This window comes from Motacilla alba, chromosome 1 (assembly GCF_015832195.1).
Source record: "Motacilla alba alba isolate MOTALB_02 chromosome 1, Motacilla_alba_V1.0_pri, whole genome shotgun sequence".
NCBI classification, from domain to species: Eukaryota; Metazoa; Chordata; class Aves; order Passeriformes; family Motacillidae; genus Motacilla; species Motacilla alba.
In genome coordinates this window covers 45,665,510-45,683,833 of record NC_052016.1, presented here as the reverse complement: position 1 = coordinate 45,683,833, position 18,324 = coordinate 45,665,510, and the positions used below count along the sequence as shown (strand labels likewise).

Below are 18,324 nucleotides of genomic sequence, written 5' to 3'. Positions count from 1 at the left end.
ACACTCTGCCCACAGTCCTTGACTCAGTAAATATTTCCGCTCAAATGCTTCATGTTCAAATAAAATCGCCTACTCATATAAACCATTTACTTTAATCAAAGCCAGACGTACATAGGACTGATGAAATTAAAAGAAAGTAACTATACTTATAATTGCAGGCTTTACAAGCATGAGGTTTCTCTCTGTGGTTGAAAACCTTGGTGCAGTCTTTGCATGCGATTACAGTAAAGCTTTCTATTGCTGATATTGCTCATACTGTTACTCATGCAGATAAACATACATTTAGTATTGGCAAGTGCCACACTATTATTAAGGTTGTGTGACATTTCCCGTTTTAAGACCTCATATTCAGCAGCTTATAGCTTAACCACACTTTAAACACTTGGTTGAATTTTCTAGGGAAATTTCAGTTCAAAGAGCCAAGCTGTTTCTGAAAGTCATGTTGTTCGTCAGGTTTCAAAATGCTAACTTTCTTTAAAAATAGATTTATTGACCCATACTTATGGATAGGGACTGAAAAGTCTGGAAGAATTTGGCTTATACTTCAGGGCTGTGGTTTCCACTGTCTCCCAAGAAAACTGTTCTAAGACTGAATATGTCTCTTTCTGCTATAAGTCTCTTGAGCTGTCAGATCCAGTGAGTGCTCATCCCCCTCTGCCAACCTCTATTTAAGCATGCATTGGATCTCCCCATGGGGTCTCTGGACATGCAGTCCCCCCTGCTGTACCACTGACATCACTTGGCCAACACTGCTGCCTGAGAGCAAGCACAGATTCATGTCATGGTTGCTTTCTGCTGGCTCAGAAACCAGTTTGAAAGCAGAGAGGCTTTTCTATACTCTTGGAGTTCCCATCTGAGCTGTCTGTGCTCTCATGCAGGCTGAGATCCCCACTCTGCTCTGTTCCATTTGCAGAGAGGTCAGGCAGAAAGAGCCACTGCGGGTCAGCTTAGCCCTGTGCCAGCCCTGCTTTGGGGCAACACCTCTGTGGTCAGTCCTGAGCTCCGTGCAGCCCAGGCACAGCCCGGCCCTGCGCCAGGCGCTGTGAAGCTACTGGGAATGTATCCATCCAAACCCTAACAGCACCAGCAGGGACACACTCTTAGGGCATACAGAGCACTTCCCCAAACAGGGCCATGGTATCACCCTATTCCCAACCACCGGATGAAGTGAGAGGCAATTGAAGCAGCTTTTTATTAATGGTGAACAGGGCAGTAGGCATTTCTACTGAAAGGAAGATCTCAGGAACAGAGATAGAATAGAAAATCTTAGATTCTCTGTAACAGCAACACTGTTATAGAGGTTTGTGTCATAGATGCTCAATTTATGCAAATTATATGTAAATTAGACATGGCCTCTTTGACTTCTGGTATGTAGCCAGCAACTCTTTCATGTTATAATGTTGGGTAGCCTTTGCTTGACTGTTTTCTTCTTAAGTTAGCTATAAATCTCAGCTTTCTTTTCCTCTCTCCTAATTTTCTTGTAAAGCACAGTAGGTTGTCCTTAACTACAAGGATGCTAACAGTATATAAAATCTGCTTTGTAAAATTTGAACTAAATGGTTTATTTATTAAAAAAAAATCTTATGCCAAATACTCTCTGTTTAGGAAAAGGAACATAATTTTCCAAAAACTGAAAAAGGAGGATGGTATCATAGAAAATATTAGCCAAGAGATCCTGATGGTACTGAATGCCCTGTGATTGGGAAAAGGACCTTTGCATGGTATATTTTTGCCTTCATTCCCTCACCAAAAAAGAAAAAAGCTGCCATTTTCATTCTTAAGAAAATTCTTTAAAAAATGAAGGGGCTTTTTTTTTTCTATTTTAAATGGAAGTCAGCTGCTAACATCTATGTCAGCAAGTGCAATGGTTGACGGTTCTTAAAAGCACATTGCAATTTGCGGCTCTGCAACTAGGACTGGCAATGCTGTTGGACTCTTAGAATTTAATTATGTGGCCTTTCAGCATACGGAGACACTAAGAACAGAATTTCTTTGCCTAGTGGAAGCAAAAATGCCCATGCCTTCCCCATAAGGGCTGGGCTGTAGAACCACCAGCATACAGTCAGGGCCCATTGCACTGGAATTATGGCTTTATAACAATCCTTTATTTACACACACTGCTGAGACAGTAAAAACAGCAAACAGATTTTTTGACGGCAGGCAGCCAAAACATCCCTGCAGGGCACATGCCCCTTGCCGAGGCAGGAACACAGGCAAGTTAAAATCAGTTCTGTGACTGCTTTCCAGTAGCGAATTTTCTTGATATGAAAATGGTATTTGCCATTCCAGTAATAAGATGGGTCCAAACTTCAGGGCTGCTTGTTTCTCCCCTACCCCGGGTCTTCCCTCAGTTTGAATTGGCATGCACATGGTGCTGGGAAAAAAAGAATTACTCTAAGGAGCTTTGTTAGAAAGGTTTCATTTTACTCATCATGAGATTGCTGAGCAATACTGTAAATAGACTCCAATAAAATCAATAGAAGGAACTGTTCTCATGCTTCCTAGGATGTGAGGTGAATGGTTAACCTCATTTATTAAGTAGGGACTCTGAATCAAAGCCATCATACATACATTTCTGTACATACTACAGCCATATTTCCTAGGACTTTCAATAATCACGCTTAGCAATTCTTCCAGTGGCTGCAGCATCCTCCTGTCTCAGAATTATTTTCTTTTGCCCTTGTTGTGCAGCCCTCCTTTTCTCTCCTTCCCTTAGTAAATAAAGACCCTTAAGGAGAAACACACAAACAGCAGCATTTTTCCTCATGCCCCACAACACATCCCAGATTGCCAGGGCTATGCTTCATTCCTTCTAACTATCCTCCCATTTCTTTCCATCAACAGCAAAGCTGATAGCATCCCTGATGCATCATTTGTGATGGCATGGGAGAAGAGGTGGCTGAATCAAAGCCAAAGACCCAGCGGGGATGACAGCCCAGCATGGACAAACCCACAGTTTCAGGACATACTTTATAGGACTGGGGCTATCCAACTGAGAAACTTATCAGAGTTTTGCTCAGATCTCACCATGTCGGTCTTGAACTGATCTGAAGTTTAGGCCCAAAAACTCGTGTGGTGGAGGGGATTCAGAAAGGAAATATGAGAGTCAAGCTTAAACTAATGAAAAACAGAAATAATAACTATGGGTGCAAGGGAATTGCATGGACACATTAAAGCAGAAAGCCCTGGGACAGTGGTTAAATGCTCCATAAAATAAGAGTTTAGGCAGGAACTTCCCTAGAGAACCATGACCAAAACTCACTGACAGTAAGTGGATAGAAAGCTCTGAACTTGCAAACCTCTCTGCTGAGCAACCTGCTTTTCAGAGAAAGGTTCTGCCAGAAAAGGTGTGCAATGCTGCATGCTAATACAGTATGGGGAAATGGAAGGGAAACTCCAACACTGCAGAAAGAGAACTGCCCGAGAGGCAATGTTCTACATGTGTGCCGTTCGCTTTTCTCTGGCTAACATGCTGACTGTTCTGGTAACTTGTGCACTGCAGTAAGTCTCCGGTATCAAATGACACAAACCACCACATAACCACTGGATAGGAAACTCCATCACAAGCACAGTCTAAATCAATGCCCTATAAAATTTGGATAATATTACTTAGACCTTAGAGCACTCAGGCCTCTGAGAAAGCTGTAAAATACAGTTCAGGGGGGTTTACAATGGGCCCAACTTGCTATTTTCCATGCAGACATGTAATGAAATTACTCACTTCCAAAAGGACGAAGGTGTTTGTGGACAGCTCAGTAATTATTTGTGACAGCTTCGGAAACAGAGTAAGGCAACACTGCTGTTACATCTGTGATGGACACTTCAAATCACCATCTTTGTGTACAGCCCTCAATGCTGTAAGGATGCTGTAAATGGATTCTGAAAAATCCAGCTGAACATTACAGTAATTGTAATTCTATTGGTTTCTATAGAAATAGGATTATACTAACAGCCAATAAATCAATTTCCTCCTGGAACACTAATGCAATAAGAAGGGGCACCATTTCACTGTTATTTATAGAGCAAACAGCTCTTACCCAATTTGCAATACCTATCAGAGTTTTATAGAGTTCATGAGATTTTTCAAGCATGTTGCTGCATAAAACCATCTCTGGCAATAAATTACAGAGGAAAACAGGGAGGGGGAAGCCCACAAAGTAATGAAAACATTTACCACCAGATGGCACGGCAGTACAGGTGCCGCCGTTCTGGCAGGGGTGTCTCTCACAGGCATCGGGATACAGGACGCAGCCGAGCTTCAATTCCGTCAGGCCAACCACTTCTGCGAAGCTGCTGCGCTTGTTCTGGAGGGGCAGCTCGTTGTTATTTAGGACTACTGAGTCCAGGCAGCCCTGGAAGCCGCTCAGGACCTGCGTCGTCCTCTTGTCAGTCAGGCTGCGGACGTTATCCACTTGGACCTGGGCGCCGAAGTAGACGGAGCTATCTGTGCTGAGCGTCTGGAAGTAGAGGGGGGCTTTGCGGCGCTCCACGTAGCTGTCATCCAGGGACAAGCTGGTGAAATTGCGGTTCAGCTCCAGGAAGACCGAATGCCAGCTTCCATCATTAACGGCCCTTCCAGAAATTCCCAGGATTCCTGGGCCACTTCCGCAATCCAGCTGGAACCAGAGTTTGCCATCGACAATCTGCAGGAGTAAAACAGAAATCAAACCCCTTCAGGTGCTCAGCTGTCTCATAATACACTCTCACAGAGAATATGGAAGCACAGAGAACTTCTAGACAGTCTCTGCACAGTGTTAAAGCTGCTCTCCTACATGACACTAAAACAGCAAAAAGCTGTGCCTTTATCGTGAGAAAAAAAATAGAGGAAAATATCAGCTTACTTTGAATTTGCCTGAAGCCAATTACTGCAGGAAAACTAAAAATACAGAAAATCATATGGGTGCAGAACACAGGTGAAAACTGGGATAATTATATGTTTTACTGAACAGGATATGGACTTGAGCACCCTTGTTCTGCTCTTGGCTCTGCTGTCGAACAGCTGTGTCTCTCTCAGCAAGTCTGAGAGCTGTGATTCTGCTCCCAGTAGCTGATGTTATCAAAAAGATGGTCAGGTCATAGGATCACCTCTTAGTGTTTGAGAGGCTTGTGGCAATGCCAATGGCCACACTTTCAGCTGGTGATGTTAGGTACTCTGTTCATGCAGACATCCTGTGCTTCTGTGACTTTAAGGAGCATCTCAACGAGGTGCAGATTTTCCCTTAAACATCATAAGTTTACTATCACTAATTACAACAATAAGATACTAGTTGACAGAAGTCAGTTATTTCCCAAAGATGCAACACAACCTGCTCTGTGTATACCTCACAGATGACATAAAATGGGTCTTGCTTTTCTTTCTTTCCTAATATTTATGCTGGACTCCTGGATTTAGAGAGTTTGTAGGGGATTTCTCACTCTCCCTCCTGTCCCTCACCCATCCCAAGTCCTCATAAAGAGAAATCTGTGCTATCCTGCTGGGGCAGGCAAAGTGTAGAGCGAGGGAAAGGATACGAAATGCTGCTTTCCTGATTAGCAGTTTACCCAAAGATTTTAGGTTTCTCTAACAGATGGTATATAAGTTTAAAATGGCTGACAAGGTTGGAAATAATTTCTTATGACACATTAATTGGATTCAAGTTCTCTGAAAGCTCTTCCAAGTATTTTACCTTTATGTCATGCACTATGAAGTATTTATTTCTGCAAACCCCATTTCAAGACATTTCTGTCCCATTATTTATCCCCCTGAAAAGTTCAGGTGCTGTGTCATTTTTCATCCTTCCTGGCAGCTCACATTGTCCTCTCACTGGTGCATCTGTTACAGAGACTGACTGCTCCCCTCAGTGAGAACAGAGTTTCCGCAGCTGTCAATGCAAGAACCCCACAGAGCTTCGGTGGCCTGCTGAACTGTAATGGAAAACACAGATGTGAGGACACTGCAGTGTGTCCATCTGCCTTTGGCCATTTTTGCCCATTTCTAGCATGAACAGTCATGTTAGATGAAGACATCCCTTGGTCTGTGATTGCGTGCTCAAACTCTTCTCAGACAGGTTCCATGATGTGGCTTGAAGGTAAACAGGAAAGCGCTAATCTACAGGAGCAGTTCATGTTGTCTGCAATTATCAGAATTTTATGTTCTTGAAGGTTGACAAAACTACCAGGAGAAAAACTAAAGGCAAAATCTTGAGATCTGTAGATCTCTGGATTTCCTTCCCCTTTGCAAATCCTTGGTTTCTTGACTCTAAACTGGACCTCAAGCCAAAACACACTGGGCAATCGGGATAAAACCACACCAGTCCTCTGCTTGGTGGTTGCTCAGCAGCATGGACACAGAGGTGCTAAGCATGAGGCAATCTCCCCATGGATGCCAGCTGCCCACTTACTCTGCATGGTATGAGGGGGTGTAGAGGAATGAATACATGTACAAGGAGTCAAGGGAAGGAGCTAGAATTAGCCCCTGCTGTGAACAACCGGCTGTTTTGCAGTCCCTGATCTGTAGGATGTAATGAAACTGAGAAGAAATCAGATCTATGACTGTAATACATGCTTAAGGGATGGACGTTGCTTGGTACTCCTACAGCTCAATCAAATAAGGCTAATGGATGTACAGAATAAGGAGTCTGGATCATTTTTCATTAAAAAACATTTTCTTAAAGGACTCAAAACTCAGCTGTAAACAGTTTCTGTAGATTGAAATTGGGTCTGTTAAAGCATATTCTCAGGGGGGATCTTGGTAAACAAGATGCCCTGATAAACAGAGAATTCTTTCTCTCCAGAGATGGAGCAATAGTTTTTTTCCTCCCTGTGCAACAAAACACTCCATAAACATTGAAGGTGCTGCTCAGAAAGTGTGGTCTGTCTCACCAGGAATACAAATCAAACAGAAAAATGCATGCCAACATATTACACTTTGAAAAACAGCCATCACTGGATAAGCAGATAACTTGCTGCTTACTTAAAAGGCTTTTTCCTATGGAAACTCTTCTACTGATTGTGTATAACATACATATACCTCCCCTATGACTACTTATGCCCTGAAGGACCTACTGCCTGCATGTCTATTAGTCTTACTCACAGAACATGTTTTTCCAATTATCTTTATAAATGCAACACCACATTTGAGCACCTGGGATAAATATTACACCATTTGTATACAGGAAACTATGATCTAAAAGATTGCTATTAAAATATGTTTTATACATCTTTCTCATCCACTTTTATTTCTCTTTACCAGCAGATGATCTGACATGCACAGTAAATATATATTGTCTGAAGGGTTAAGTTTCCTTCCTGTTATTGAAGAAACATGAGTAACCTCTAACTAGAGTGAAAGATGGGAAAGATGGTCTGATGCTTACAGTACTAGACGAAGACATGACAGATCTGCATGGGAATCCACACTCTGTAACATTCTTCCTCTGAGATCTCAAGCAAGCCATTAGTTTCAGGTCTCCATCAGCAGAAGAGGGGTAACGTCATTTCCCTACCTCACACCACTGCTTTACAGATACATACATTAAAGACTCTGTGACATGCCCAGATATCCCTAGCTGTGGGACCATAAAAGCACTTTCATTAATCAGATGGTCATGGGCCTTGCTGCAGAGGGGCTGGGAGGAAGTAATTGTTCCTTGATGGACCTCAAGGAGGAGTAGGGAGAAAAGGAAGAGCTGGCAAGGAACAGAAGCTGGAAAGGGCTTCACTCTTGAGTACTCAGCAGCTGGACTGGCCAGGCAGGGAGGAGAAGGTTTTTCCACCTAACAGGTAAAATTGCTGTCCCCACTCCTAAGTACAGAGAATTCAACTGTCCTTCAGCAACTGTTCCCTAGTGTTTCTGTGATTCCTTGTAGCCACAGAGATGTCAGGGTCACTGCTCAGTCCTCAGAGGGGGTTCTTTGACTATAGCCTGGACCTCGGTACCAAGAAAAGCTGAACTTCAAGCTAACTGAGGGACATTCAAGCAAAAAATACGGGCATCCAATGAATACCCAGGCTCTTGTCCAGGCTCAGCAGTTATCCAGACAAAAACCTCAGTAGCATGGTTGATCTGGTTGAGAGCTGGTAGCGTCAGACTGTCAGTCCAGCACTGAATTTGTGGTGTTGCTTTTTTCATCCATCTATGTAGTGCAACACTGCAGAAAGCCTGAGTTACTCCATCTCACAGCAGACATGTGCAAACTTTGGAACCCCTCACCAGTGCAGCCCATGGCACCAGCAGAAACCCTCTGCACCATGAAAGCAGAGAGATACTGCTTTATCCTAGCTGGGCAGAAAATTCCCACAAAGCTTCCACTTCCCAGAGCTTTCTAGGCTCAGGGTTTAGTTACAGTCTTAGTTATAACAACTGTGACAGGGAGGTTAATGTACACTTAAACATATATGCCACAAGATTCCTCACCTGTAGGGAATTTAAAAGAACAGCGAAGACTCCAAAAGCTGTGGCAATCTGTTACATTTCAATAATTTCATTCAGTGGGCAGAATGGAGCCAAACACATACTGTAAATTATATTAGAATATTAGTCTGGCTAAGATGTTTGGCTAACATCCATATTTGTGTATCAACAGAGGTAATAAAATGATCAAATGGTTCTTCTGAGACCACCTGCAGCTCACACAGTCCATCTGCAGTCAAACACCATGGATACAATATGCTGCCTCCTAATCTATCTGGGGAAATATTTCGTTAGCCGAATTGCATTTCAGGTTCGTTTGCGTAAAACGGTGTATTTAATTAAAACATTACTCGTTTCAACTCCAGCCACAACTGGGATCATATCCAAACTTCAGTCGTATCCAGCATAAGCCATGCAGCAGTAATGCATTAAAATGTGTAATACACACTTAACCAAGCCACGCAAAGTTTCACATTACTGCCTGGACCAAAGAGCATATGCTTGCCTTTTACTGTTTAGCTGCTATATTTATGGCATGATGGGAAAGTCTTTTTTTACCTATTTTTAATCCTTAAAATTTCACAAAACAAGATGAATCTCCATTATATTCCTTGGGAAAAAAAAATTGAATTCTCTTTTGCAATAGCCTTGTAATGCTTTACATGATTAAATCTTACTTTTCTGAGTTAGCTGCTACATAGGTAAAAAGGAAAGAGTGGTACTGGTTTTGTGACATGCAATCTTTCCAAGAGAAAAAAAAAAAGCCAACATTGACCTGCATCTCATTTTGCTCCAATTGTCTTAAAAGCAAGAGAAGGCAACAAAAAAAAAAAAAAAAAAAAAAAAAAAAAAAAAAAAAAAAAAAAAGCCAACCTCTCAAAATCAATGGATGAGTTTTTGCTTTATTTGAAGCAGCTAAATAAATAACATCCTTATTTTATTATAACAATAGAGTGTAGCTGATAGGCTTTCAGCAAAGTAGTAGACAAGCAGTTTGCTCTATGGAATTGATTATTCATCCAGGAAGGACACTGTCTTAAGATTATGAAATATTTCCATCCCTGGAGTTATCACAAATGTATGAGCTTCCAAAATTAAGCTGGCCATCTAAACCACAAAAAGCATATTGCAGCATTAATTTTTAAACAGACTGCAATGGAAGAGACTTGCTTCAAAACAATCAATGCCACTCTGTGCCCCAACAGCACAGGTGTTTCTGCCTGTCTTCCCATGCATTCATACCTTGTGAGTCTAAATTTCTTCCACCTCTGCCTTTATTTGAAGTTCAGTGATGGTGCTGGGCCCTCTGGTGCTAATCCAGCGGATACTTAAGTAGATGCTTAAAAGTAAGGTATGTGAATAGTTCCAATTGGTTTCAAATACAGGAAGTTAAGCAAGTGATTAAGTGCTTTGCTGGAGTGATGCCAGAGTGCTCAAAAGAACACAGGATTTCAACCTTTATCCTCTATTTGGAAAGCTTCTCCTCATGTTTAATTTAATTGAAAGCAATGCTCAAATGATAACAACTTCACATTTATAGACCTCTAATTAATCTGCTTAATGGCCTCATTTCTGAGTGCCTCCCTACCTCCCAACATATGTACCTGGTTAAAGGAAGCCTTACCTCTGGTTTACAAATGAAAAAAATGCGTGTTTAGAAAGTCTAAGCAAAACTTCCTTGAAAACACCTGAGTCAGGGATTCCCAAAGTGCAGTCCATGAGCCATCCCTGAAGAGACCTGACAGGGCTGAATCCCTTGAGCATGATGCCATTTGTCTGCCACAGAGCACGTTTTTTGAGAATTTAGCCTGATACTCCTCGGTTAAAAGACCTTCACAAACCAAACTCTGACAATTCCTCATCTTTTAAGTGATACCATTTCTTAAAAAAACCTATGCTGAATGTAATGATTTTGTTTCCTTTAAACCCCATGCATGCAGAAGCCCAGTGCCAGACCTGGGAAAAGGATTCACTGCAACAGCGAATCTGGCCCTACTGAAAAGCTAAACATGAAGATTTGAGAAGGCAATTCCCTATGTCCTCCCCTGACCAATGCACAGGACAAAGCAGAGGCTTTGCATCCATACACGACCATGGACCTCACTCATCAGATATGTGATGCAGCCACTGCATATGAAGCTCTCTACTTTCTCTTTCTTTGTTTCTTAGACCCAGGAAGCAAAACAGCTTAACATGGAGGCTGCTGACTGAGACTGGAGCACAATAACCACAGCTCTTGTTGCTGCTCCTTGAAGTATCATTTTTAACTCAGCATCTTTCAAAGACTAATTAGGTGATTATGTGAAGTGGGGACTGAAAACATGATTCCTACCTCACAACTAAATACTGAATTCAGGCCATTGTAATTTGGATTGTGATTTGGATTTATTTTTGTTTTGGGTGTGTTTTTTTTTTTTTTTTCCTGGTGTGGGATTTTTTTGTGTGTGTGTTTTTTTGGTTTTTTCTTTTTTAATAATAGTAGTAGCATCAACCTTACTATTTTGGTGGCAAAATTTCCCTGCTTCCACTGGATATTTTCACTCAGTTGTCTATGATCTGGATATGCTGTGCTCCTTAATGATGAGAGCTTTACACAAAAAACTCCAGCAAGATGAATTCTCCTATCACCATTCTAACTCCAATTCAGGCCATCTCTGTATCATCTCCTATTGTTTTCAAGTGGGACATTCCACCAGGGCCATTTCTTTTTTCCCCAAGTATTTTTTGTAATTACCAAATTGCAAACATTACCTACTGACAGATGCTAAGAGCAAGCATGATGAAGACTTCAAAGAAGGTCTTCCAACCTGCAGTTTTGCTTGTTTTTTTTTTTTTTTAAACAAAAACACATGCTTGAAAGTTCAAACTGCATTTCTACGTGTCTCAAAGCAGAGGTTGTCTTGTGCAAATCTGAACAATGCTGACAGTTCCTGGTGAATGACAGACAGTACTCTTGTTCATTAAATACTTCAGTCTAACAGATATAAAATTATTTGCTGTCCATTAATAACTCATCTAACCACTTTAACGTTACCTAAGCTTTCAGCCAAAAGTACCCTAAAGATTGCAAATACAGACACAAAAGGCTCTGTGCCATTTCTTCCACTGCTGAATTATAGAATGTGGTTGAATTACAAATGTCAATGCTTTCATTTGGTACCTTAGAGGCTATAGCAAAAATACTACATGTGCAGGCTCTTGGATGAGCCTAGCACTCCCTTTCCATCCTGCATTTATTTGCCATTCCACAGAAACCAAAAAAAAAACCCCAAAAAAAACCAAACCAAAACAAAAAAAAAAACAACATGGGAAGCTTATCAATTAAATATTGATTTGGAATCAATCTCCATCGACCCCATGACTCTATCAACAAAGAATCTTAATCCACAGGGTGCAGAGATCTTCATATTCAGTAGGAGACACGTTCTAAGCAGCTGGTTCCTGGAATTAGCTCACTAACAGTGAGGGCATATCCTCTAACCACAGCCAGGACAGAAGGGAGGAACAGCAATTTCAGCAGGCTTCGTTTTGACTACATAATCATATAAATGGCCAAATCTTACATCTCGTGCAGACTGGCTCCTGCACACAGACACACATAATGTGCTTATAATGAACAGCACCCAGTGGGGAATTTTCCAAGTAAAGTAGCACTAACAAGCTGCTTTTCTGATCGTTGCTGCTGCTGCTGTTGTTGAAATTGTTTTTCCCTGTTAGAATCAGACTTCATCTTCTCAATCTACAGCTGAAATGAGAACAGCATTCCCCAAATCAAGAGCCAAGAGAAAATACAGAATCGAGAAAAACAACTGCAGAAAAGATAAGTTATTTTAATTACCTTCAGAATTATACAGGGATTCGCTCTGGTGTACATTATAATCCCATTGCTTTGCAGGGTTCGCAGCCGGAGAGCCAACTTGAATTCCTCTTTCTTGCTATTTTCAGAAACACGGTATTTAATGTAGCTATTCCCAGCAAAGCTAAGGGAAGTGTGGCCTGAAACAACCATTTTGAAAAGACACATGTGGTTTTAGTGATATATAAAACAATTCCTCAACTGTTAAATAATTAAAGAATTTATAAAGTTAATGAGAATGACTAGGAAGAAATAAAAAAAAACTCATTTTTGATGAGAGAAAACAAAGCTTGCATCTACTACAAAATATTTCTCCATTTCCTTTTTTTAAAGCTATTTTTCAGGGGATACAGGAAAGTTCTATTTCTCCATATTTAAAAAGAAAAAAAGATATTTCTCCAAGTATTCAGCATTTTTCAGCTTATACACTCCTGGAGGCACCAGTCTTGCCCAACTGATAACAGAGGGAATCAAAGATGACCACACCTGTACATCAGGCAGTTGAGTTATGGGTGTCAAGTTACGTGTGGGCAGATGTCAGCCAAACCCTCACAATGAGTCCCCTGCAACCAGTACTCAGCACCACAGTTCAGTATCTGCCACGCTTTCATCAGGCAAACAGCACAAATCCTCTGTCCTGTAGCCTGGGATGCACTGAAGTCAACAGAAAGGTCTGCTTCACTGCCTGTCCACCTGGCTCTTCATGTCCCAGGGAACATCACAGATGCAGAGAACTAGCAGATATCCTCAAACTTTCTTTTTGGGATAGTGTAGTGTTTTCATTAATAAAGGCTGGAATTTTGGTAATCTAAATAGTAAGCAGAAGAGTTAATTACAGAGCTTTGCCCATGGGCAGGAAAACATCTGGCACAACATTCTCTAGGAAAAATCCTGTTTTCTCAGCAGCCTGTTTTACTGAGCTGGTATTTGAGCAAGCCAGTGGGAATTTCCAAACAGAAAGTGGATCACAGTCTACATACATCCCCTTAGCTGTAAAGACAAGTATTTATAGGGCTTATAAGCACACACCCCAAGCGCCCGTGCTGAGATGGGTTAAGCAGTACATTTTCTGTTAACTTCACTGCCACCTCTGCCCACAAAATGAGAATGGCAGCACTTTATTGTCCAAGTATATCCCCCTTTATGGCTGTGACATGCACCTGAACACTCGCCAAGCTTTCCTGGTGGGCACTGGCAGATGAACGGTCTCCGGTTGGCTTCATACCCCACACACTGCATGTCCCCTGGACACGGCTTCTCTAGACAGGGATCATTGGAACCTGGGCAGAGTGCTCCTGCAATAAGGTAAAATACTGTCAGGGATCCACATTGTGAAGCATGATCTGCTGCAGTACAAGAGTAATGAAAGACAATTATTGATCGCACACTTCAGTACAAGCAAAAAATGGCTTAATAATAAAACCAACAACAAAAAAGCCCCAACAAACCTTCATAGAAAGGAACAGCTTTTGGGCAACTACACAGCAAAAGTGCAATAGTTCTTTTCCAAAGACTGCCCTAAACCCCATGGGAACATATTATAAAAACAAACTATTATGAGCAGTAACTGGTTTATAACTCTGTGTGATAACTCTCAGGCCATTCATTTTCCCACAAAGCTTCCTGCACAGGGGCTTTAGAGATACGAGGAAAAAAAACTGCTTGAAGCTATGCACTCCTCTTCCCCCAGCACACCCATGAGAAACAAATCAAGGAGGTAGAAATGGTCACAGCACCAAGCCTGCCAGAGTTTAAGAAGCATTTGGACAATGCTCTCAGGCACATGATGTGATTCTTGGTGGTCCTGTGCAGGGCCAGCAGCTGGACTTCCAGAATCCCTCTGGGTCCCTTTCAACCCAGGATAATTTGTGATTCTAAGCCATGCTTGGGCACCAGTGACGCCAGGATTTTTCATTCTCATACTACACAGGACATGCTGCCAGCTTGATCGTACAGCACAGGCAAACTTGCCTGTGCTCTTCCTGACATTTCTGAGATTTGCCCTATACTCTTCCTGACATTTTTGAGATCTCATATCCTGTCCAGCTTGCCCAGGCTATCAAAACCTGCCCTCCTTTTTTCTAATCTGCAGGGACAGAACTATACTGACTTTTACATTTTTCTTCAAATACTTGAGCGACACAATTATATGTAGGTTTTTCAAAACCCCCTAAATTCTTTACATCTATCATGCTGAGCATGTCAAGGACTTACTACATAAAGCCTGTCAATGTCAAAAGAATTTTCCGCATTTCACGGGGTTTGGCTAAAACTTCAATGTAAATTCCAAAAGTGTCCAAATAAATCTGTTTTGATTGCCCTAATTGTAAAAGATTTGCACACACTGTCTACAATAATACAAAACATGATACAACTATTGCTGCTTTGTTATATGAATTTTCAGAAATATGTGACTTCCACAACAGGTAACCTCTTCTGGGTTGCAATAAGATACTTGGGAGATGTGGGGTCAGTTTCTACATTTGGGTATCTGTGTATGGCTGTTAGGAAAGCAGTCTTCAAGTACAGGAAAAAAAGGCACTCCCTGCCCTTGCTTTTGTTGATTTGCAGCCCCAGCATGAATGGAGGCAAAGGTAGTTGCTGGGAATGGACAGACACATCTTCTTTTGTTTATCAAGTAAATTTATTTAAGACATGCAGGTAATGAATTTAATGATAATAAGCACCTTCCTACTCATTGCTTTCTGAATAGTGGCAGTTCTTGCATATTGCAGGATCTATATTGTAAGATCCTTATCAGATTCAAAAACCAGTTTACTTTTGAGCACATTGTTTTATTTACAGTTTATATAGGAAGAATCAACTTGTCATGGAGTACATCTCTAAAAGTAATGAAAGAAAGACTCTTACTGCTCTCACAGTTTTGTACAAGCCAAGCAGGGCTCATAGTAAGCATAGCTGAAATTACCTGACACTAAGTATTTTCTGGGAGAAGAAAAATTACTACTGTAGCTTTCAAAGTGGACATGGGCTGACTACAAATATGGCAATTACTGTAAATGTCCTCCTTGATGTACAGCACAGTCAATTTAATGTTTAACATCCTCTCCTCCTTTATCAAACATTTGTTTGAGAGGTCTATGGAGTAAAAGATTTACAGTACTGCCTGTAGCACTGTAAGAAAATGATGCATGGCAATCTTTATTAATCACATTAGTAGGTAACATTAACAGGAATAACAGCTGCAATACACAGTCACACTTTAGGCCTTATAGAATCAAGAAAAAAAAAACTCTCATAGGGTTCTGGACTACAGATTCATATTTTATTTAAATGTATGATCTGAAGAATTTAACAGAGAATATGATGTTTTCTATACTTTGGTTTGTTTGGCTTTTTTTTAGAATAAAACTCCTCATTTCTTAGAATTCAATAGAAAGTAACAATTATTTCTGAAATTATAATGGGTTGTTAAAAATTCTACAGGCTGCTTTGTATTTTCACCTTGGTTGTTTTAGCTATTTTAACTCATTCTTATGTGACAAATACACAGCATTCTAGTGTCTGCAGAGTAAATCTCTTCTTTGAACAAACTTAAACCTTTTGTGAGGCTGCAATTCAAGTGAGCCTCTGTGTAGCTGACAGACATGCCATTTGGACTAAAGCCCCACAGCTCGTCACTGTGCAGCAGAAAGAGGCACTGAGATTTCCAAATGTGGCTCTGCAAATTTTCACATCCCCTAACCTATGACTGTATCCTTGACATGAAGCAATAAAGGAACAGCTTCCTTTGTTATCCACCTCTGCCAGGCTTTTTTTTTTTTATCTGATTCAAACTCTGATTTGTACTTTAGAGCCATCCTTTCACATTCAGAAAATATATGGAAAAGATCTAATGTACTCCATGCAACGGTGGAGAGAACTGTTTATCCTGAACAGCCAAGAACACTCCTTCTGGTAAACTACAAGGAAACCAACTTTTTATTCATCCTGCTGCAGCAGGATTTCATAGCTGTCACGAAACTTTAAAATATTCAGACTTGCGAGAAGTGCTTTATGCCTGTCTGTATGGTTATAAGTACATAAGCTACAAATCTGCATTATTGCATTGCCCCAGCTAACACACATTTTCAGGCTGATTTCACAACTATGTGGAGCAAAATTGTAAAATTGTTCAAGGTTACGTTGTCCACATCAAAGATTTACAGCCTGAGTTTAAATAAAATTATTCTAATGTTGCATTTCCACTCCAAAGAGCAGTCTATTTTCCATCCAATAAAAGATTCAAGAAATATAGGTTCAAATTGATCTTTTTTTTTTCCGAGGCAGGTCCAGACAATCCTTGGCATTCTCTTGAAACTCACATTAGTATTAATAAAAACTGTTCTTTACAAGGTACCACAGAAACACACGAGCTAGCATCAAGCAGTGCGTGGCAGGAAAAGGTGGAATAGACCCACTTGATTTTGACAGATCATCTTCAGCTTAATTCTCTAAAAGAAGATAAAAGTATTTCAATCTTCTAACCAATATACTGAGGCAGAAAACACTGTTCCATTGCAAGATGAGAGATTTATTTAATTCCTATTCCTTCCAAAAAGGAGCACTTCTGGGATTGTAAATATATTTTGAAAATTGAGCGCTTCAACAATTTTAACTTCAGCCTTGTGATTTTAGGTGGTTTTTTACCAGCCTAGTCTCCTGAATCTGCAGGAGTATTACAAAGACTCTGTTTTTCTCACTTACACACAAAAAAAAAAAAAAGCTTGGAAGGAAGGAGATTCCTGAAAACCAGAGTTGTAGGAACACAGGGAGAAAACCTTCCTTGGACAAAGGTGACATAAAACAGACTACAGCCAGATCTAACCAAGTTATCTGCAGTTCTCTGTTCCCAAGCACAGACCTTTTTCTTCAATTTTCCTTGCCAGGAGAATTCCAGGCTCATTAATATGCATGTGTGTGCTTCCTGAAAATGGGAAAAGCACTGTTGTACACATAAGAACTGGGTTGCTGATGCCCAGTCCTTCAAAGAATTCGGGACTCTTTAAGAGGCAATGTGTGCTCTGTGGAGCTGAGGCTAAAAATCACCTCTGAAGAATAGGTCCTTTATTAACAGCAGATTCTCACAGTCAGTGATTTCCTTCTGTCAGAGCATTCATAAAATACTAAAACTGGCTTCATAAAGTCTGAATTATCTTGTTTCATGATAGAGTGGTCCAAAGCTGCTGTTCTCTTGATTAAGTAACGTGGATGTATCTGCACTTTTGCTGAACGATCCTGGGTCAATTAGAAAATTCTTTCAAACTATTAGGCCAGAACCATGTTAAACATTTGAAATGGAATTCATCTCATCTAACTTTAGGGCATGATTCATCTGACTGATTTTAGACATCTAGGGAGAGATGTATCACATTATTAAAAATACCTCATTCTTCCCACTATCTGAAATGGGGCCTGGAGTGACCAGCACAGATGTAGATATAGGCCCATATTTGTCAAGATTATTTCAATCCATTCCTCTCCCTCATATTAATGTAATGTAATTATTTCAATCCATTCCTCTTCCTCATATTAATGTACCATCACTTTTGTAAGATTATAATGCAAAACAACTCTAGAGCAAAGCAGTCCCAACAAAACCTGCTCTGCCCCTGCACCTTTGTCTCAACACAAAAGAATTACCTTGCATCATGAAAAACCAGGGAATAGATTTTTGCCTCTGAAAAATGAGAATGCCGTGAGAAATGTTTTACAGGAATATATTTATTCCATTCCTCCTACAATTATTTCTCCCAGCACTGACAGATGTTTGCATACCTCATGCCATGTGATGGGAGGTTGGTAATCTCAGAGCCCCTCTGGTCACGCTGACACAAACCCCAGTTTGTGACAATATTTTTCATACAAACACAAACAGATGAGCAAAAAATCTAAGGAGACAGTCTGTTATTGGAAAACTCTTTAGTTCAATTTTATTGATTTAAAAGCTAAGATTGATGCATGTGAACTTTTGAACTTACCCTTCCAGAGATGAGCTGCTGAAACTCTGAAGTTCACCCACTGCCTACTTTACAGTCTCCCTGCATTTTCACATTAGATAACTCTGTTTGCTCAC

General features: G+C 40.7%; 1 protein-coding gene across 12 annotated transcripts in view; it reads right to left on the bottom strand.

The window, feature by feature from the left end:
• The window catches only part of FAT3 (FAT atypical cadherin 3), a 399,575-nt gene that overhangs the window by 22,702 nt on the left and 358,549 nt on the right, over window positions 1-18,324 (bottom strand). For all 12 annotated transcript variants that reach the window (XM_038142935.1, XM_038142926.1, XM_038142945.1 and 9 more), the window contains 3 exons: window positions 13,409-13,543; window positions 12,231-12,388; window positions 4,175-4,643 (listed from right to left, as the gene is read on the bottom strand). In XM_038142935.1, the coding sequence (XP_037998863.1) occupies window positions 4,175-4,643; window positions 12,231-12,388; window positions 13,409-13,543 (762 nt within the window). The remainder of the gene's footprint in view (window positions 1-4,174; window positions 4,644-12,230; window positions 12,389-13,408; window positions 13,544-18,324) is intronic.